Raw genomic sequence first — 17,100 nt, forward strand, 5'->3', positions numbered from 1 at the left:
GGCCTCGTCGGAGTCCGCCCAATAAATACGCAACTCATAATTTGCATGGGAAACTTTTTTTTCGTGGCGGCTTTCGCGGCCCGCTCACTTCATCTGTTCTAGACTAATATTTGAAGAAGAAAATGATTCTAGACTGCATATTTTGTCGTTTTAAACTGAAACAAGGCAAACACTTTATTTATTCAAACTATTCGCCATTTTCAAAAGTTCGACTAGATAATATAGAAAGCCGCCATCTTAGGCTCACTGGGCCCACAAAAAGGGGTACGCTCAGTTTGTATGGGAGCTGTCAACATGCTCCCGGGTTGTATTAAAGCCACCACGAACCAGGACTCAACAAGTTGCATGGCGGAAAACCAACCCAGGTCAGCAGATCGAATGGAAATCCCAAAAAATAGCCTTCAACGAAACCAGCGTCTTGCAGAAGTCTGTGGAAAACCACGATCTACCTGGAAGCCTGGAAGCCAGTACTGAAGATGCAACTTAGCAAACTTGGCGGTTCAACGAGCGATGTTGTTAGCAACACCAGGTGCGGTGCAAGGACAGCGAATCAGATTGTTCAAGAGTTGGTTGAAATTATTTGGGATCTTCAATAAAATTTGAAAAATGAATTGCCGAATTTATTTATTGATTAAATAAAAATAATCATCAACAAATTGAAAAAAAAACTCAGTTGTTTCAACAAAAAATCCATATTTAAGTCAACAAAAAACCGACGTTGTTTCTAAGAAAATTCTGATTTGAACGCACCATTTGTCAAATCTCGATGAACAAAAGTTAGGGTAGATTCAACAAAAAAAACTGCTTTGAAATAATAAAATGTTCAGATTTGAAACAACAAAATTCGAGAGTTGATTCAATGCAAAAAATTTTTGATTATATTCAACAAAAAATTTTGTTGAAGCAAACCTCGTACAGGCTGATTCTACAAAATATTTTTCTGCGTGATCCATTCCGGAAAACGTCCACTCCGGATAATGTCCATTCCGTAAAACGTCCATTCCGGGAAATGGAATTCCGGAAATTGTCATAGAATCGTGAGCCGGCAACATCCCACTGAGAAATGTAACGACCCGATCAGTCTGATGGTAGAATAAAATCGGGCTTACGAAGGCCGATCGGGGCGTTACATTTCTCAGTGGGATAAGGCTTTCTAGGCCCAGTGAAAAAAATATAATTTAACTCAAAAATGACGAACTCCTCGTCACAGTGTCCTGATGCAAACGATGATCGAGCTGTAGCTGTCACAGCTCTGCGAAGTATGTTGGCTGACATATCGGGCAGTCAGTCAAAAAAACCAGCTAGAAGTCGCCTGCCAAAAAAATTTTGCTAGAAAGAAGGCTTTCTAGTCAGAAATTTACCAATACATTTAAAGTATGTTTACATGACAGCTGGACGTTTGTTTGCATCAGGTTTCCTATCTCTTTCTAGCAAAAAAAATTTGTCAGACGACTTCTAGCTGGTTTTTTTGACTGACTGCCTGATATGTCAGCCAACATACTTCGCAGGGCTGTGACAGCTACAGCTCGATCTTTGTTTGCATCAGGACACTGTGACGAGGAGTTCGTCATTTTTGAGTTAAATTATATTTTTTTCACTGGGACTAGAAAGCCTTAGAGATAGGAAACCTGATGCAAACAAACGTCCAGCTGTCATGTAAACATACTTTGAATGTGTTGGTAAATTTCTGACTAGAAAGCCTTATGGAGTTAAACTTTCGCAACTGTCATGATAAACTTCATAGAAGCTCCATGTTGCACTTCTAATTGGGTCCTAAAATGAAGCATAGATTGCTGATATTATTGTTTACAGCGATAAAGCTTATTTTTCTGAGTACAATGACCCTTTGTACAACCACAAAGAGTTTAAAATGGATTTTTAAATCAATTTTGAAAAATTAACCTCGCGGTCCTTCTTGACAGAAAAGCTCCTACTTGACAGCTCGTTCCAAGGGGACCATAGTTGATCCATCGAAAAAATGTTGTCCTGTCAAAAAAAATTTTGCATTAAAATGACCGTTGTACATAAAAATTGACATAGGGCTTTAGTACCCAATTTCTGGATAAATAAAACAGTAAAATAAACAAAACCGAGTGTCCCACCCCTTGACCGTTTACCTACCATAGCAAAGACACGAACCAAATGTTAGTTCTTGGATTGACCGCCAGCTGTCCAATCGCGCGCGTTGGCCATTTTCTTTCTACCTCCCCTTCTTCCTCTCTCTTTCGCACGGGCGCGTGCTCTTTTTATTGTGTCTACCTCTCGCGCGCGCTCAAAATCCGCTCACCAACCGCCGTCTTGCCGTCAGTATTCTTCTTTAGCTCGCTCCGTTCGGACGTGTTTCGTGCTCTCGCTTCGGCGCTCAAAACAGACAGACAGCCCAAGCCAATCTCCCCAAGCAAACACAGTGGTGCGAGCTCCGGCAGCCATTTTCCAAAGAACAAAAAAAAAGCAAGCAAGCGGCGGCGAGAAGTGTGTGCGTGTTTATCAAGCGATTTTTAGTGATTAAAACAGCGATTTATTAGCAAAAATGGTGAGTTTTTGGTGGGGAAGTAGTGAGGTTTGAGGTTATCTTCCGGCGCGCGCGGGAAACCTCCGAAAGTGACGCCCCGCTGCCGCCGGCTTGGATGGCTTCCGGCGGCGGCTTGGGTTTGCTTCGAGGAAGAGGCGAAAAGAAGTTCGTTTTTTTCCAGCGGAAAATTTGTGACGTTTGGGAAAATCGATACCGATGGCACAGCCTCCTCGGATTTTCCTCTGTGCTGGTTGCTCAGGCAAACCTCCGCGGGAGAGTCTCGGAGAGCGCGGAAATTTCCAAGGCCTGCCTGACGTACCGAACTCTTCCCGGCGGGAAGATAACCTCTATTTTTGTGTTGACTTTTTTGTCGCTGCGTTATGGCGGCGGCTGACGAAACAGATTTGAACGATTTTGTAACTTTCAACGCACTTTGCAGGCAGGAGGCAAAGCTGGCAAGGACTCCGGAAAGGCGAAAGCCAAGGCCGTATCGCGCTCGGCCCGTGCCGGACTTCAGGTAAGCGAAACTGGGCACTTTTTCAAATTTGGCGCCAAAAGCTAACGTTCGATTTCTCGCGTTTTCCCCTCTCGCGCCACAGTTCCCCGTCGGTCGTATCCATCGGCACCTGAAGAACCGCACGACCAGCCACGGACGCGTCGGTGCCACGGCCGCCGTCTACTCCGCTGCCATCCTCGAGTACCTGACCGCTGAGGTAAGTTCCACGAAGCTCGAATTGACGACGACGACGCCGCCTCTTCCCTTTTTGAGGTTAGGGTTGAAGGAGAGAGAGAGAGAGAGCGCGCGCGTTTTGTTTGTTGTTTTGTTGTGGCAGCGCGCGCGGGCGCGCCATTTTGTTTTGTGTTTAACGTATTTTTTCGGGGTTTCCTTTGCTCGTTTGTTGACGCGCGCGCGTCACTTTTTTTATCGACGATGCGCTTTCTTTTACGCATCGGGGAAAACGGGCGCAAAATGCGTTGCCAAAGTTTGAATTGATTCGATTTTCCCGTTGGACTTCTTTTTTTCTTTTGGGAAACGGTTTTGTTTGTAAACACATTTGTCGAAAAGGGAGGAGGGAGAAACTGGTTTTGGCGCGTAATTTCGTAGCGCGATTTTGTTTTCCTTTTGGCTTTTGTTTGATGCGTGTGAATTGTGTCGCATCAGAAGCGCAGATGTGCGTGGTGTTAGTCCTGCCTGGTGGTTGCGTAACGGCTTGCGTATTTTTGGCGCGTAGTAAGTAAACAAAGAATGAAAAGTTAGAACTTTTTTTACGCTCCCAGTAAAATTTGAAAAAATAGGGGATTTCTCTTGTTTGAATTATTTTATCTATACTTTCACTTTTTTTGTTTCTTTAAATTTCTTATTATATTTATTGGTGCCAAAAAACCATGAACCGCTTAAAAAATTTTAAATAACAATTGAAACGCCATCAAGAAACTTTTTAAAAAATATTCTTTCCAAAAAAATATGGAGTTCAACTGTTCCTTAAATGTCAATAACTCGAAAATTCGAAAAGTTAAGGGTTAAGTGCATCTCCAGCGCTGGTGGCAAACATCGAAGCAAATCAAATTTGCACCCGACGTGTCAACCCCACCGCGGTAGCACCTTGAGTCAGGGGTATTAAAAAAACACCCAAAAAGCAAAAAAAATAAAAATTTATTGGACCTTTTTTTAAAAAATAAAAACTCCCCACTGAGAATTTTGGCTCGAGCCTCGAACCAGATCGAGCCAAATATTCAGCCTGTTTGCTAACGCATCAAATGGAATTATGCACAGAAAATCGAATCAAGCTGGGAAAAAATCGAATCAAGCACGGAAAGAAAATTAAAATTTAAAAAAAAAATAATAAAAACAACTTGAACGTTTAAAAAAATATAAAAAATAAAAGATTTAAAAATTGGAAAAAAAATTAAAATATAAACAAATATAAAATTAAGATTTTTAAAAAAAATACAAATTTTGATTTTTTTAAAATAAAATAAAAATTAAATTAAAAAAAAAACAGAAAAAAAGGCCGTTGCAAATATTTTTCAAAGTTTCGCTCCCCTTCAAAATTGGTCCGAAAAATCAGAGGGGCAAAAAAAATATTTTTTCAAAAAAATATCAAAATTTCAATGGAAATTGAAGTCTAATCAACTGAGAACAATGCATTATTCTGCATCGATAATCATATTTAACATGTTTGGACTGGTTTAAAAATATTTTAAACTTTTATGAAATTACAAACTTTACTATTTTAAACTTTTATACAAATTACAATGTGGAATTACGATAATTTGTTTTTCCTTTGAGTGCAAGAATTTCATAATTTTTATTAATTGAATTTTCTTCTGAAAATGTTTGTTTGTATTTTCTTAGTACGAAACGTCAAAAATAAAGATGAAGATTATGTAGAAATTATTTTTTATATGTTTCTTTTCATTTCTTAACATCTCCTCTCTGAATATTTAATTTCTTTTGAGTTTTGAGTAATGATTTTTAACCTCATTTATTTTTAATTTTATTTTGGATTTATTCAATTTTTAATTTTGTAAATCAAATATTACAAACTTTTCCCGAAGATATAGACATTAGAATGTGTAACAAAACCTATTATTGGGGCTTGTTCTGGTGGGCGCCAAATAACAGAAGCTGGCCTCCACTTTCGAATTTTGGAATGGAATTTAATCGGTAGAATTTTGTTTTTCTAAATTTAAACATTCTTGGCGAAAACCAAAAAATCAGAACATTCAATTAATTAATAGTTTTGCCTTCCTCACCTTACTGAGGAAAGGCTATAAAATCACTCGAAAAATGAACTTCTTAATTTGACCTCGTAGACCCACCTTCACGTATACCAATCGACTCAGAATCAAATTCTGAGCAAATGTCTGTGTGTGTGTGTGTGTGTGTGTGTGTGTAGGGATGAGGGTCTGTGCACCAAAAAATATGCACTCGATTATCTCAGCACTGGCTTAACCGATTTGGACCGTTTTGGTCTCATTCGATTCGTCTTGGGGTCCCATAAGTCCCTATTGAAAATTATGAAGTTTAGTAAAGTACTTCAAAAGTTATGCTAAAAAAACGATTTTGGCGTATGTCCGGAAGATTGTAAAAAGGGTGGTTTTTGTAAGAAACCCTGTCATGTTATACATTTTCAGAAAGGTATTAAAAAGACCTTTCCAATGAGCCTAAAACATCAAGGATCTGACAATCCTATCAAAAGTTATTAGCACTTAAGTGTTATTTATACACTTTTTGGAGGCCGGATCTCAGATATTTCAGTAAAAATGATGTCCGGGTCCATCATGCGACCCATCGTTAGTTAGATAATCGAAAGACCTTTCAAATGAGCCTAAAACATCAAGGATCTGACAATCCTATCAAAAGTTATTGGCACTTAAGTGTTATTTATACAGTCGCTATTCTACACTCAGCCAAAGCGGTCGCATTTGCGCTCGTGAACTGTTCGCTTTCTTCTGTGAGACGGTTGCGGCCCAAGGTCGTTCATTGTTCTAGTGCCAAACGAAATGAAAACTTTTCGCCAGAACTCCCTGGTTTTTGACTTTAATGTCATGCCAGCGGTTCCCGAATTGGGGACAATCCAGAACTTTCTGCAGCAGCAAGTCAAACTGGACCTGTCGTCGGTGCGTAACCTGCAGGTGAACGTGTCGAGGAATCAGGTCATCATCGAGACAACAACGCCAGAACAAGCTTTCCGCATCGCTAGGGACCACAATTCAAAGCACTTCATTGTGCATGAGAAGAAGCGGTTCCTAATTCCGATCTACGTGGAGGATGGCACTATCGAGGTTAAAGTCCACGATTTGCCACCTCGAATGCCAAATCATCTCATCGAGGATCAACTACAACAATACGGGGAGATAACTTCAATCCACAACGAGGTATGGCGCGACTTCTTCCCGGTATCCCGAACGGGGTGAGGGTCGTGCGGATGAAAATCAAAAAGCCGATACCTTCATTCGTCAAGATTGAGGGTCTATCGGCGTACATTGTTCATAAAGAACAAATTAAGACGTGTCGCTATTGTTCCCAAAAACTACATGCGGGGCAAAAATGCACAGTCGCATCAAAACACATGGACAGCAACAGCACCAGATCAGATGAAGAAGACGAAGACGACACCGTGAAAACAACAGAACCAGAAAAGAAGATTGACAACGATAACGCACCCGATTTATCGTTTCAAGATAGACACGAAAACGAACTACAAACACCATACACCGCAATCAACAGCAGCAACGAAAACGAAAATCCACTTCAAATAACGAAAGAACCATGCTTTATTTATGCAGATACAAAAAACTGCTACAACTTGTTGGAAAAGAAGAAGAAGTTAAGAAGATTAAACCTGGCCCAAAAATGTATTAACAAGAAGCCAAATAAATAATTTTAAGCAAAAAAAAAAAAAAAAAAGTGTTATTTATACACTTTTTGGAGGCCGGATCTCAGATATTTCAGTAAAAATGATGTCCGGGTCTATCATGCGGACCATCGTTAGTTAGATAATCGAAAGACCTTTCAAATGAGCCTAAAACATCAAAGATCTGACAATCCTATCAAAAGTTATTAGCACTTAAGTGTTATTTATACACTTTTTGGAGGCCGGATCTCAGATATTTCAATGAAAATGATGTCCGGGTCCATCAGGCGACCCATCGTTAGTTAGATAATCGAAAGACCTTTCAAATGAGCCTAAAACATCAAGGATCTGACAATCCTATCAAAAGTTATTGGCACTTAAGTGTTATTTATACACTTTTTGGAGGCCGGATCTCAAATATTTCAGTAAAAATGATGTCCGGGTCTATCATGCGACCCATCGTTAGTTAGATAATCAAAAGACCTTTCAAATGAGCCTAAAACATCAAGGATCTGACAACCCTATTAAAAGTTATTGGCACTTAAGTGTTATTTATACACTTTTTAGAGGTTTGATTTCAGATATTGTGATAAAAATATTGTCTGAATCTTCCATGCGAACTATCGTTGGATAGGTTTTTTTATCAGACCTTGCCGATGAGCCAGAAATATTGATGGTCTGCGAACCATATCAAAAGAAATGAGTAATAAAGTTGATTTGTTAAACATGTTAAGGGGAATGTTGCTATTTTTACTGAATGTATTGACTTTATGAATATGAGGAAGGCACCAACCACCTAAAGGTGGATTAAGTAACGTTTTATTATAACAAAAAAAAAATCAAAATACATATTAATTTTTTCGAAATTTCTATAATCGTATTTTAAAAAATCTGAAATTTCGAAATTCAAAAATTTAGCAATCTGAAATTCAAAACACCAAAAATTTGGGTAATCGAAAATTTGAAGATTTAAAAAAAATCAAAATTAAATAGTCAAAATTTTAAAACTAAAAAATATCAAATTCAAAACAATATAGGAAAAATTCTCAAATCTAATCAATTTTTAGTATTCTTAAGCTTATAAATTCTAAAATTCTAAAATTCTAAAATCCTAAAATCCTAAATTCTAAAATTCTAAAATTCTGAAATTCTAAAATTCTAAAATTCTTAAATTTTCTAAAATTCTGAAATTCTAAAATTCTAAGATTCTAAATTCTAAAATGTTTTTTTTTTAATTCTTAGTTCTTAAGTTCTAAAATTCTTAAATTCCACAATTTTTGAAGTCCTATTTTATGTAAGAGATTTTGAAATGATGAGAAGACATTATTTTAAATATCGGAAATTATATTTCTTTCGGAGTGAAATTTAGCGAGCATTTTGGATTACAAACTGTATAAAAATTCTAAGATTTTGAATATTTAGACTTTCGAAATTTAAAATTTTATCATATTATAATTTTAGATTTTGATTTTGCAGGCCAAGTGCGAATGATTCTGATGATATCTCTTCAGTTGACGCTCAGGCGAGGAACATCCTGGAAGGAGCGTCACTGACTACGTCCGTAGTCCTGTTAGATCTTTCTTGATCAGGACAGTATAGCTCTGGTTCCTTGCAAGTGTCCTATTTTCTTACCTCCACGTTGGCTTGGTTTAGTCATCATGATGACAAGGTGTAACCTAGCTGGTGGCCTGTGGAAACGGATCGTAAACCTTTGACCAGCGAGGGTCAGAGTCGAGACGGCTAGAAGAAAGGGGCGCGTCAATGTGGGAAAGGGAAGTCATTTGTGATTGTAGACGGTATTGTTTAGATTCGCTGTATGTTGAGTCAACTGCTGTGGATGTACCTGAACGTTGCAGAACGGGGTTTTCTCTCTCCTTTCCATTTCCAGCTACCATCTATCATCTGTTTATTTTTCACTGATTTTCTTAAACGGCTTTTGTTTACTATCCTCCTTTTGATTTCGATTTTACTTATTTGATTCTCTTATTTCTCAACGCTTTTCCACTCTATTTTACTAATTGATGCTGTTGCAACAAACTGTCTGCTTTCCTTAATTTGGCAGCGATGTCAATTTTGTTTATCATGTGCCTTTTCTTTATTTATCTATTTCAATAATTTCTCATCTTCCTGTAAATTACCCTCAATACAATCTAAGCATGTTTGTTACCTCTATTTATTAACTATTGTTAATTTCTTTATCTTCTTCATAAATTACTATCTTTCTTTTACTATTGATTCTTTACATATATATTTCTTTCAGTGTCCATTGTTTTAAAACTTCACCTTTTTCTTAAGCAAGTGAGGTTCGAGCCCTGACTCAATTTATGAGATGATTAAAGGATTAACGCAAATATTACTATTGTACTTTTGAAAAACTTTTCTAAAATGCTTAGGACCAAAAATTGTAACAAAACACCGCGACAAAAGAAATAGCAACATAAAAACACGACTCAACACTAGGAAAGATTTCAGGAGAAAACAATAAACAGTAAAATAACAACTAGTTTTGAATTCAAACTAAAAATAAAACAGTTTTTGCTTTAATGAAAGTTGATAGGCACACTATAAATGGTTAGGCGCTTATACTTACATCAAACCCTACGTAATGTACCACCCCCGGCCGAGTTTAAATGCGTAACCGGAAAAGAAGGTGTGCATTAGGGTGGTCCAAATCTGGACTTTTTTGGGGCTACCCCCTGAAATCAAAGATTGACCCATCACTAGGCTAAATTCCAAATTTGAGCTCATTCTGACCACGGGAACCCCTCCCTCCAATCGCTTAAAGTTTGTATGGGAAAAATCGTCAAAATGTATGGAGAAAAGCAACTGTTTTACTTTTTTACCTGTGGAAGGCGCAATAATTATCCGATTCTTACCATTTCTCAAATGTAGAACCTTCATTAAATTTAGAACAACTTTCCCGAAGACACCATATTTTTAGGGTTTTTTCCCGCGAAGTTATTAGCGCCCAAAACTGACCATTTTTGCGCGGCTAGCTGTAAGGGGCTACCTAACAACGATGTATATTTCCAATTCGTACACGCACGTGCTCTCTCAGGTTCAAACTCTCTCACGAGCTTGCTCGCCTGCCTGCCTGTTTACCTACAAGCGCACGCTGTTTCTCTGCTTGGACTTTTGTCGTCGTCGTCGTTTTCGTTTGCTATCCGCTGCGCTGAGTTTCTGGCATGTTTATTGTGATTTTCAACTAAAATAGCAGGATTGTTTTGAGATATATTTAGCATATAAATTCTTAAATTATGACAAAAATAAAAAAACTGCGCTGAAAAAATAGTTCAAAGAAAAGACAGCTTAGGCTCAATTTAAAAAATACAGCAAATGTCATGGGAACAGGGTTTGTTTGTTTTTCCAAGCATTACACGCAGTTTTTCGTATATGCTAAAGAAACATGGTAATGATTCAATTATTTAAAAAAAAATCTTCAGGTAATACAAATGTTGTTCCTTTAGGTAGTTTGCTTTAACAAAAATATATTTTAGTACAAATCAGAACAAATCAAGGCAATTTTACAATTATTGCTGCAAATTTTCATTAATACTCTCTAAAATTATTTTTTTATTCTTTCTGGGAATTTATTTCTGTGTTCCTAGATCACCTGCAACACATTTTGCAACTGTTTATCATTTTTTGTCAGTTTACCTGTAAGTTTTTCGATTCAGGAAACATCTCTTTCTGCACAATCGTTAACTACCTTCAGATCTTGCAGTTGCGGCCTTCCTTTAAGATACTCATTTGGATTCAGTTTAAAAAAAAATCTAAAGAAAATTCCTTCCTTTTTATCTAAAAAAAACTGCATGGTATTTCTTGTAACAAAAGCAGATAAATTAAAATCCAAAACGTTTGCAATTAGGTTTGGATCAGAACAGATGACGATTCATGGATGAGCTAATTCATCGAAATTTTTACTCTCTCTCACACGCTCTGATAATATGATATCTATTGATAATCACATATTACATTACATTTTATAAGTCAAATCAAACCTGCTATTTTCGTTGAAAATTATAATAAACATGCCAGTAACGCAGCGCAGCGGATAGCAAACGAAAACGACGACGACGACGACAAAAGTCCAAGCAGAAATACAGAGCGCGCGCTTGTAGGTAAACAGGCAGGCAGGCAGGCGAGCAAGCTCGTGAGAGAGTTTGAACCTGAGAGAGAGCACGTGCGTTTACGAATTGGAAATAAACATCGTTGTTAGGTAGCCCCTTACAGCTGGCCGCGCAAAAAGGGTCAGTTTTGGGCGCTAATAACTTCGCGGGAAAAAATCCTAAAAATATGGTATCTTCGGGAAAGTTGTTCTAAATTTAATGAAGGTTCTACATTTGAGAAATGGTAAGAATCGGATAATTATTGCGCCTTCCACAGGTAAAAAAGTAAAACAGTTGCTTTTCTCCATACATTTTGACGATTTTTCCCATACAAACTTTAAGCGATTGGAGGGAGTGGTTCCCGTGGTCAGAATGAGCTCAAATTTGGAATTTAGCCTAGTGATGGGTCAATCTTTGATTTCAGGGGGTAGCCCCAAAAAAGTCCAGATTTGGACCACCCTAGTGTGCATGCCTGGCACGAACACTCAAAGCGTGTTCTAGCGTGCTGCTCGTACTGACTCAGAGCAAGGGTGAGATGTAGGTGTAAGGGCAGTGCGTGTTCGTCGGGAACCTAGTGCATAAGATCGGTCAAGGCCCGTTCTTACACTGAAAATTGCGAATTGCGAAATTATAATTTTAGATTTTGATTTTATTTTGAGGTTATATTTTTCTAATCTAATCTTATCGAACACAAGCGCAGCCAGTCCGAAAAAAGCATCCTGGAAGAACTTGAGGTTACATTTTTGAAGTTAAATTTTTAGGTTTTTAAATGTTGTATTTTCAATTTTGAAGTATTTTTTTTTTTCACGACCCTTGCCTTGACCGTCTCTTGAGGATTTTTTTTAAATGGATTTTTTGCTTTCATTCTTTTGGAGCCTTTAAACATAATACGAGTTTTTTTAATCAAATACTTTCTGAATAAGTTTTTCTTCATTAAAAAATAAAATTTCTTAAATGTTAGTCGCGATATTTTTTTTATATGGCGTGGATTTCGCGCAGTTTCGGATTTTATGTCGGCGCGGATTTGGCGCGGATTTTTTTTTCGACACTCCCGTAACAACACTGTCACGTCCGCAAACATCGACCTCACACATACTAACACAAAGCGCCACCAAGAGGCAAAAGGTGATTTCGAATATTTTTGGCACTTTCGTTAAAAATATGCGGTTTTGCAAAAACAAATAACAAAACTAACCTTTAAGTATAGTTCGACTGTCAAACTTGTAATTCGTTGCTGATTTGTTTGAAAATTTGTTAAAAATAATAAGGTTTTTGCAGCACCCCTTTTGGACGGACATTTCTGTTGTCACCTTCTGGTTCCTTGGATTGGCCATGAAAAATTTCACAGTGTAATAAACAGGGCAGCTACCACCACGTAGCGCCACTGTTTCGAATGAGAAAATGATACAGGTTTTTCAGAGGAGTTTCAATCCCGTGTTCACACGCTTGTTTGGCTTTCTCCGGGCTGCCTGGATGGTGGATTGAAGGATGAAGCATATGGACACGCCATCATAAGCTCCGAGTATTGGTTTTAGGAATTTCACAAGTCAGTGATATACAGCAGCATATTTTTTAGCAATGTCGTTTCTCAATTCTCCTCTTTACGTTCTTCTTTATTGACGTCCGTTATTAAAGGCCATGAAATCAAACAAAAAAATGCCTTTTACGTCGATCCGTCCATCCACTTTCGATTTACATGACCTTACTTCTTACGTCGGTAGGGAAGCGCTTCTAGTTCTCTCAACATACATTGTCCACGAGGGGAGTGAGGGGTATTGACATTTCCAAAAAAGTTCACTATTTCTGCAATTTTCAAGTAATGTTTCCCATCTTCCATTTTCCCCCCAGGTTCTCGAGTTGGCCGGCAACGCGTCCAAGGATCTGAAGGTGAAGCGTATCACGCCGCGTCACTTGCAGCTCGCCATCCGCGGAGACGAGGAGCTGGACAGTCTGATCAAGGCGACGATCGCCGGCGGTGGTGTCATCCCGCATATCCACAAGTCGCTGATCGGTAAAAAGGGCGGCCCCGAATAACCTCCCTAAACCCCCGAAGCAGCCCCGCAGCCAAGGAACACACACCCCTCTCCCCCTTCTTATTTTTTAACTCTAACTGAAAATATCATCCAGAAGCGCGCGCGTGGACGACCACCAAAATGTGTGAGAGAACGTGAGACAACAGCAACAGCATAAACAATAACAGACACACACACACGTCGACACAAACGACACACTCACAAACAAAACAAAAAACTGCATATTAATATAACTGTAATTATTTTTCAAACCTTACCTGGTATCGCTCGTGCGAGGAGATCGCAGCATCAGAGAAGAGAAGAATACGAGACGATCTTTAACCTTAGTAGACAAACGCGGCGAGAACAAGACTTTCTTGTTTGTTAAGAGAGAGATAATGTTTTCCTTTTTATTAGTGCATACACAGTCAGTTTTAGAACCATGTTTCTTAGTAAAGAGAAAAAAAAAATCTGTGCGCATAGCAAAACGAGAGAGAAATAAAATTTTCGCAAAAATACGCAACTAACTGCAAAGATGAGGAGGTAGTCTTGATTTCATTTTTCTTTCCCCCAATTGGATTCTGTTTGGTTTCGGCGCGCGCAGCAGCATAAAGTTTAGTAGATTTCCTTGTCAGCAGCAGAGTGGCGATAAGAGCAACAACATCAGCAGCACCAACAACAACAACAACACACACACACACACACAACCAGAAGAAATAATACAATCTTTAACTAATTTTTAACGCAAATTGAGAGAGAAAACTAAAATGAGAGAAAAAAGAAAATCTAAAATCTAGAGTACATAAGTTAAGTGCGTTTTTCTTATTATATTTTCGATGAAAAATAATAAAATTTTACTATTAAGACAAACGAGAATGGCGTTTAGGGTTTATTTTGATGACACGTTCCTTAAAAAAATGTTTTTTTTTTTATCAAATAAGTGCACTCTTTTTTTCTGAAAAGTCATAAGCAAGACCTATAACTTTGCCGAAGACGGCAAATCGATCAGAAAATTCCGCCATGAGTTAGGGGCATTAAAAAACACCCAAAAAGCAAAAAACTAAAAATTTGGTTTATTGGACTGCCGTTCTACGTATAATTGTCCCATGTTCAAAAAAGTGCAACTGAGAAAAACGCGTTTGAAATTTTTCGACCGATTTCTGTGTTTCTACGCATAATTGTCCCGTGGGTTCCTATTCACCCTATGTGTCCCTAATCGCCCCAGTTAGCAGTTTATCACCCTTGTTTGTGATCCTCTTGCTATACAACAGGTAAACAAGGCATAATGCTTAGTAAAACTAATGATTTCGTGTAAGAAAATACTTGGTGGGACAATTATGCGTAGAAGTTCAACGATGGGACAAACAGACTTGGTGTTGTTTTTGATGAGTTTCCGAACAAAGTACCAGATTTTATGTGTTTTTCTTAAAGTACACATCAGACTAAACTTAAAAATGGCATAAAGTCAAAATCGTCAAAAACTGACATGGGACAATTATGCGTAGAACGGCAGTGGACCTTTTAAAAAAAAATCCAGAATTGTACAATGACTGCTTTGATCACAGAAAAAATAGACAAAAAGTTTATCCAAATAAAAAATAAAAAAAAAACAGTTTCCATAAACTTGCTCAATCCTGGGAGAACTTGCGAGCTTAGGCGGGCTGGAGAAATCGCACCGTAAACGACTCCAGGTGAAGCAGAATAAGCTGCTCAAGATGGTGGACCCGTGGTGCCCAGCCGTCGATCTACACAAGCTGGCCGACGTCGACACCATCGACGCAAGCATCGAAAGGGCAACGAGAACCGTACCCATGTATTGCGTGTACGTACTCGAAAAAGATTGAGGTTAAATTTTGTACCCGCCAGCAAAACAAATGGGGCGCTAGTGTGCGTGAGCTCGGGCTTAGATAGCTCTATTCAACCATAAATTACAGCTTGAAAATGTGTTTGAAATTTCAAGAATTTTAACAAAAAACTAAGCAATAATGAAAGTTTTTTGGAAAATGTGATAGAGGCAAAATTTATCCCCAAACTCCTTATTTTTGCACCCCGCACGTTTCCGAAGGGCGTTTTGCGGCTTTTTCGCGTTTGACAGTTTGCAAATGTCACTCACACACACACACCTTCAAGCGTGCGCCCTTTTTGTTTTGCACAACACGAAAGAGGAAAACACGCCAAAGAATCTGCAAAGCAAAACAAAAACGCCGTCAGTTCGGTTCGATTTCGATCCGGAGCGGGTTCTTGAACGGTCTCGGTCGTCGCGAGTGAGTTTCTTCAAAGTGTTTTCTAGTTGAAGTTATCAATTATCACAAGACTGCGAAATATTTGTCGGTTCTTTAGAATCAGTCAGCAGTGGATTCAGCAAAAAGGTACTCATCGTCAAATTAAGGCAAATAAAGCACTTTTCTCGAGGTCATTTTGGGTGTAGCAAATATTTTAAAGAATTTTGCTCTTATCTCTGAAATGAAAAACGAATAATAATTATTTCTTCTTTTTGAAGGACTTGCTCTAAATAAATGCAAAATATGAGTCACCCCGTCGATGACTCGCGGTTTCTTTTGTCGCAATATCAGCTGACAGAAACAAAAAAAAGTGCTTTTTATGAAGAAAAATTTTCGCGAAAAAGTAATACCAACATCGCTCTTGCAAAGTTGTGTGTAAAATGAATGCATTTTGGTTGCGTTTGTGTTGGTTGGGAAAATCTGTGGTGCCAGTTGACAAACTTAAAAAAATGTGGGTATTTTTACTATTTTTATTTCTTTAGTTTAGGATATTCAACTACCTAAATCTAATTTAAATTAACACAAACGCAGCCAGTCCAATGAAAGCATGCTGGAAAGTCTTGTGATAAGATTACGCCTCGAGCACTTATCTGATATTTGCAATATATCCGATAACACCCGAAATCCTATTACAAAGATTAAAGCGGCCAGTCCTGCTGCGTTGTGTTTACCGCAGATAGGATTTTGAGAACGGCACACATTTCACAGAATCTACAGGGGAGGAAGGATGCGTGGACATACCGTACCAAACGCTCCGAATCAAATGTGGTTGGTTGTGTAAGACTTAGTGTATGTTTGGCAAATGATTATATTTTAAGGGAGTGGTGGTTTTTACCAAAACCCGGAATTCTTCAACAAACAGTTTCAATGTCGTCAGTTTCAATCTTCAATAAATTTCCATTTTTCTATAACCAGGGTTGGACAATATTATTATGCCCTTTTGAAATGTTAGTCTTGATTGAAAAAAAAAATTCAAAATATTAGGTCTATTCCCGTACTTGCAGAATTGCAGAATTTCTGCAGGATCTGCAGAATTCTGCAGCCAGCAATTCACTTTTTTACAGCACGTTCCCGTACTTTTCAGCTCGCTCTCTTCATCCCAGTTAACTCAATCTGAATTCTGAAACGGAATCTAATTAGAATCGTACACAAATTCCGTTTCAAACGCAACAACCGGTTCGAACGCGGAACCGGTTGTTGCGTTTGAAACGGAATTTGTATCCGATTCTAATTAGATTCTGTTTCAGAATTCGGATTGATTTGACTGCGATCTCTCTTTTGCAGAAGTTCTGCAAGGAGAGAAGCGGCAAAACTTTTGCCTGGGTAGCGCGTTCCAGTACTTTTTCTGCAATATTGTACACAGTTGAGTGAATTTACTCAAATTGGGTATTAAAGTTTTTTAATTATTTCAAAATATTAAAAAAATGGTTGCCAAAAAAGTAATTGTAACAAGTTTGCCTCTAGAAATGGGAAATTATTTTTTTCATGCAGCACAACATTTTATTTTAAAAAATCAAGGAAGTATTATTTATTAAGTAACTAGAAATTAATTATGCTTAGGTAGAAATCATATATTAGAAACAACTCAAAACTTTTACATTATTTAAACAATTTTACAAATGAGAGTGGCAGGTACGTTTAATAAATATGATTTAAAAAAAGACAAACAAAGGTTTAATATAGAAGGGACCAAAAATACATGTTTCAATAGCAGAATGTTTGAAAGATTATTCAGGGTAACATAGATAAATCATGACTGGATGTCACATGAGAGAACAACGGTGACGCAGCGAAATCGGCAAATTAAAAAAAAAAATAGAAATC

The 17,100-nt window shown here is 37.9% G+C and overlaps 2 protein-coding genes across 7 annotated transcripts in view; both read left to right on the forward strand.

The window, feature by feature from the left end:
* The first annotated feature begins 2,302 nt into the window (after window positions 1-2,302).
* LOC6040801 (histone H2A.V) lies at window positions 2,303-13,867 on the forward strand. 2 transcript variants are annotated; one of them, XM_001850088.2, is made up of 4 exons: window positions 2,303-2,533; window positions 2,952-3,029; window positions 3,112-3,225; window positions 12,831-13,864. In XM_001850088.2, exons 1-4 carry the CDS (start codon window positions 2,531-2,533, stop codon window positions 13,014-13,016), a joined length of 381 nt encoding a protein of 126 aa, XP_001850140.1. In that variant the 5' UTR covers window positions 2,303-2,530; the 3' UTR covers window positions 13,017-13,864. The 2 variants fall into 2 exon arrangements, with proteins under 2 accessions (XP_001850140.1, XP_038122643.1); XM_038266715.1 differs by lacking the exon at window positions 2,303-2,533 and adding an exon at window positions 2,613-2,677 and having other exon boundaries at window positions 2,915-3,029; window positions 12,831-13,867.
* Window positions 13,868-15,126: 1,259 nt separating this feature from the next.
* Window positions 15,127-17,100, forward strand: part of LOC6040797 (cation-independent mannose-6-phosphate receptor) — a 209,579-nt gene continuing 207,605 nt past the window's right edge. For 4 of the 5 annotated variants that reach the window (XR_005279066.1, XM_038266675.1, XM_038266678.1 and 1 more), the window contains exon 1: window positions 15,128-15,363. The gene's annotated coding sequence lies outside the window, so the exon portion shown is untranslated. Of the gene's footprint in view, window positions 15,364-17,100 lie in introns of all 5 variants that reach the window. The other variant, XM_038266677.1, reaches the window with a different exon arrangement.

The sequence above is a fragment of the Culex quinquefasciatus genome, chromosome 1 (assembly GCF_015732765.1).
Source record: "Culex quinquefasciatus strain JHB chromosome 1, VPISU_Cqui_1.0_pri_paternal, whole genome shotgun sequence".
Taxonomy (NCBI): Eukaryota; Metazoa; Arthropoda; class Insecta; order Diptera; family Culicidae; genus Culex; species Culex quinquefasciatus.

Excerpts from the sequence above, each read along its gene's own strand:
- LOC6040801 (XM_038266715.1), top strand. The coding sequence starts at position 2,628 with ATGGCTTCCGGCGGCGGCTTGGGTTTGCTTCGAGGAAGAGGCGAAAAG. Across the intron at positions 2,678-2,914 it reads CGAGGAAGAGGCGAAAAGAA|ATTTGAACGATTTTGTAACT; the intron begins GTTCGTTTTTTT and ends CTGACGAAACAG. Across the intron at positions 3,030-3,111 it reads CGGCCCGTGCCGGACTTCAG|TTCCCCGTCGGTCGTATCCA; the intron begins GTAAGCGAAACT and ends CTCGCGCCACAG.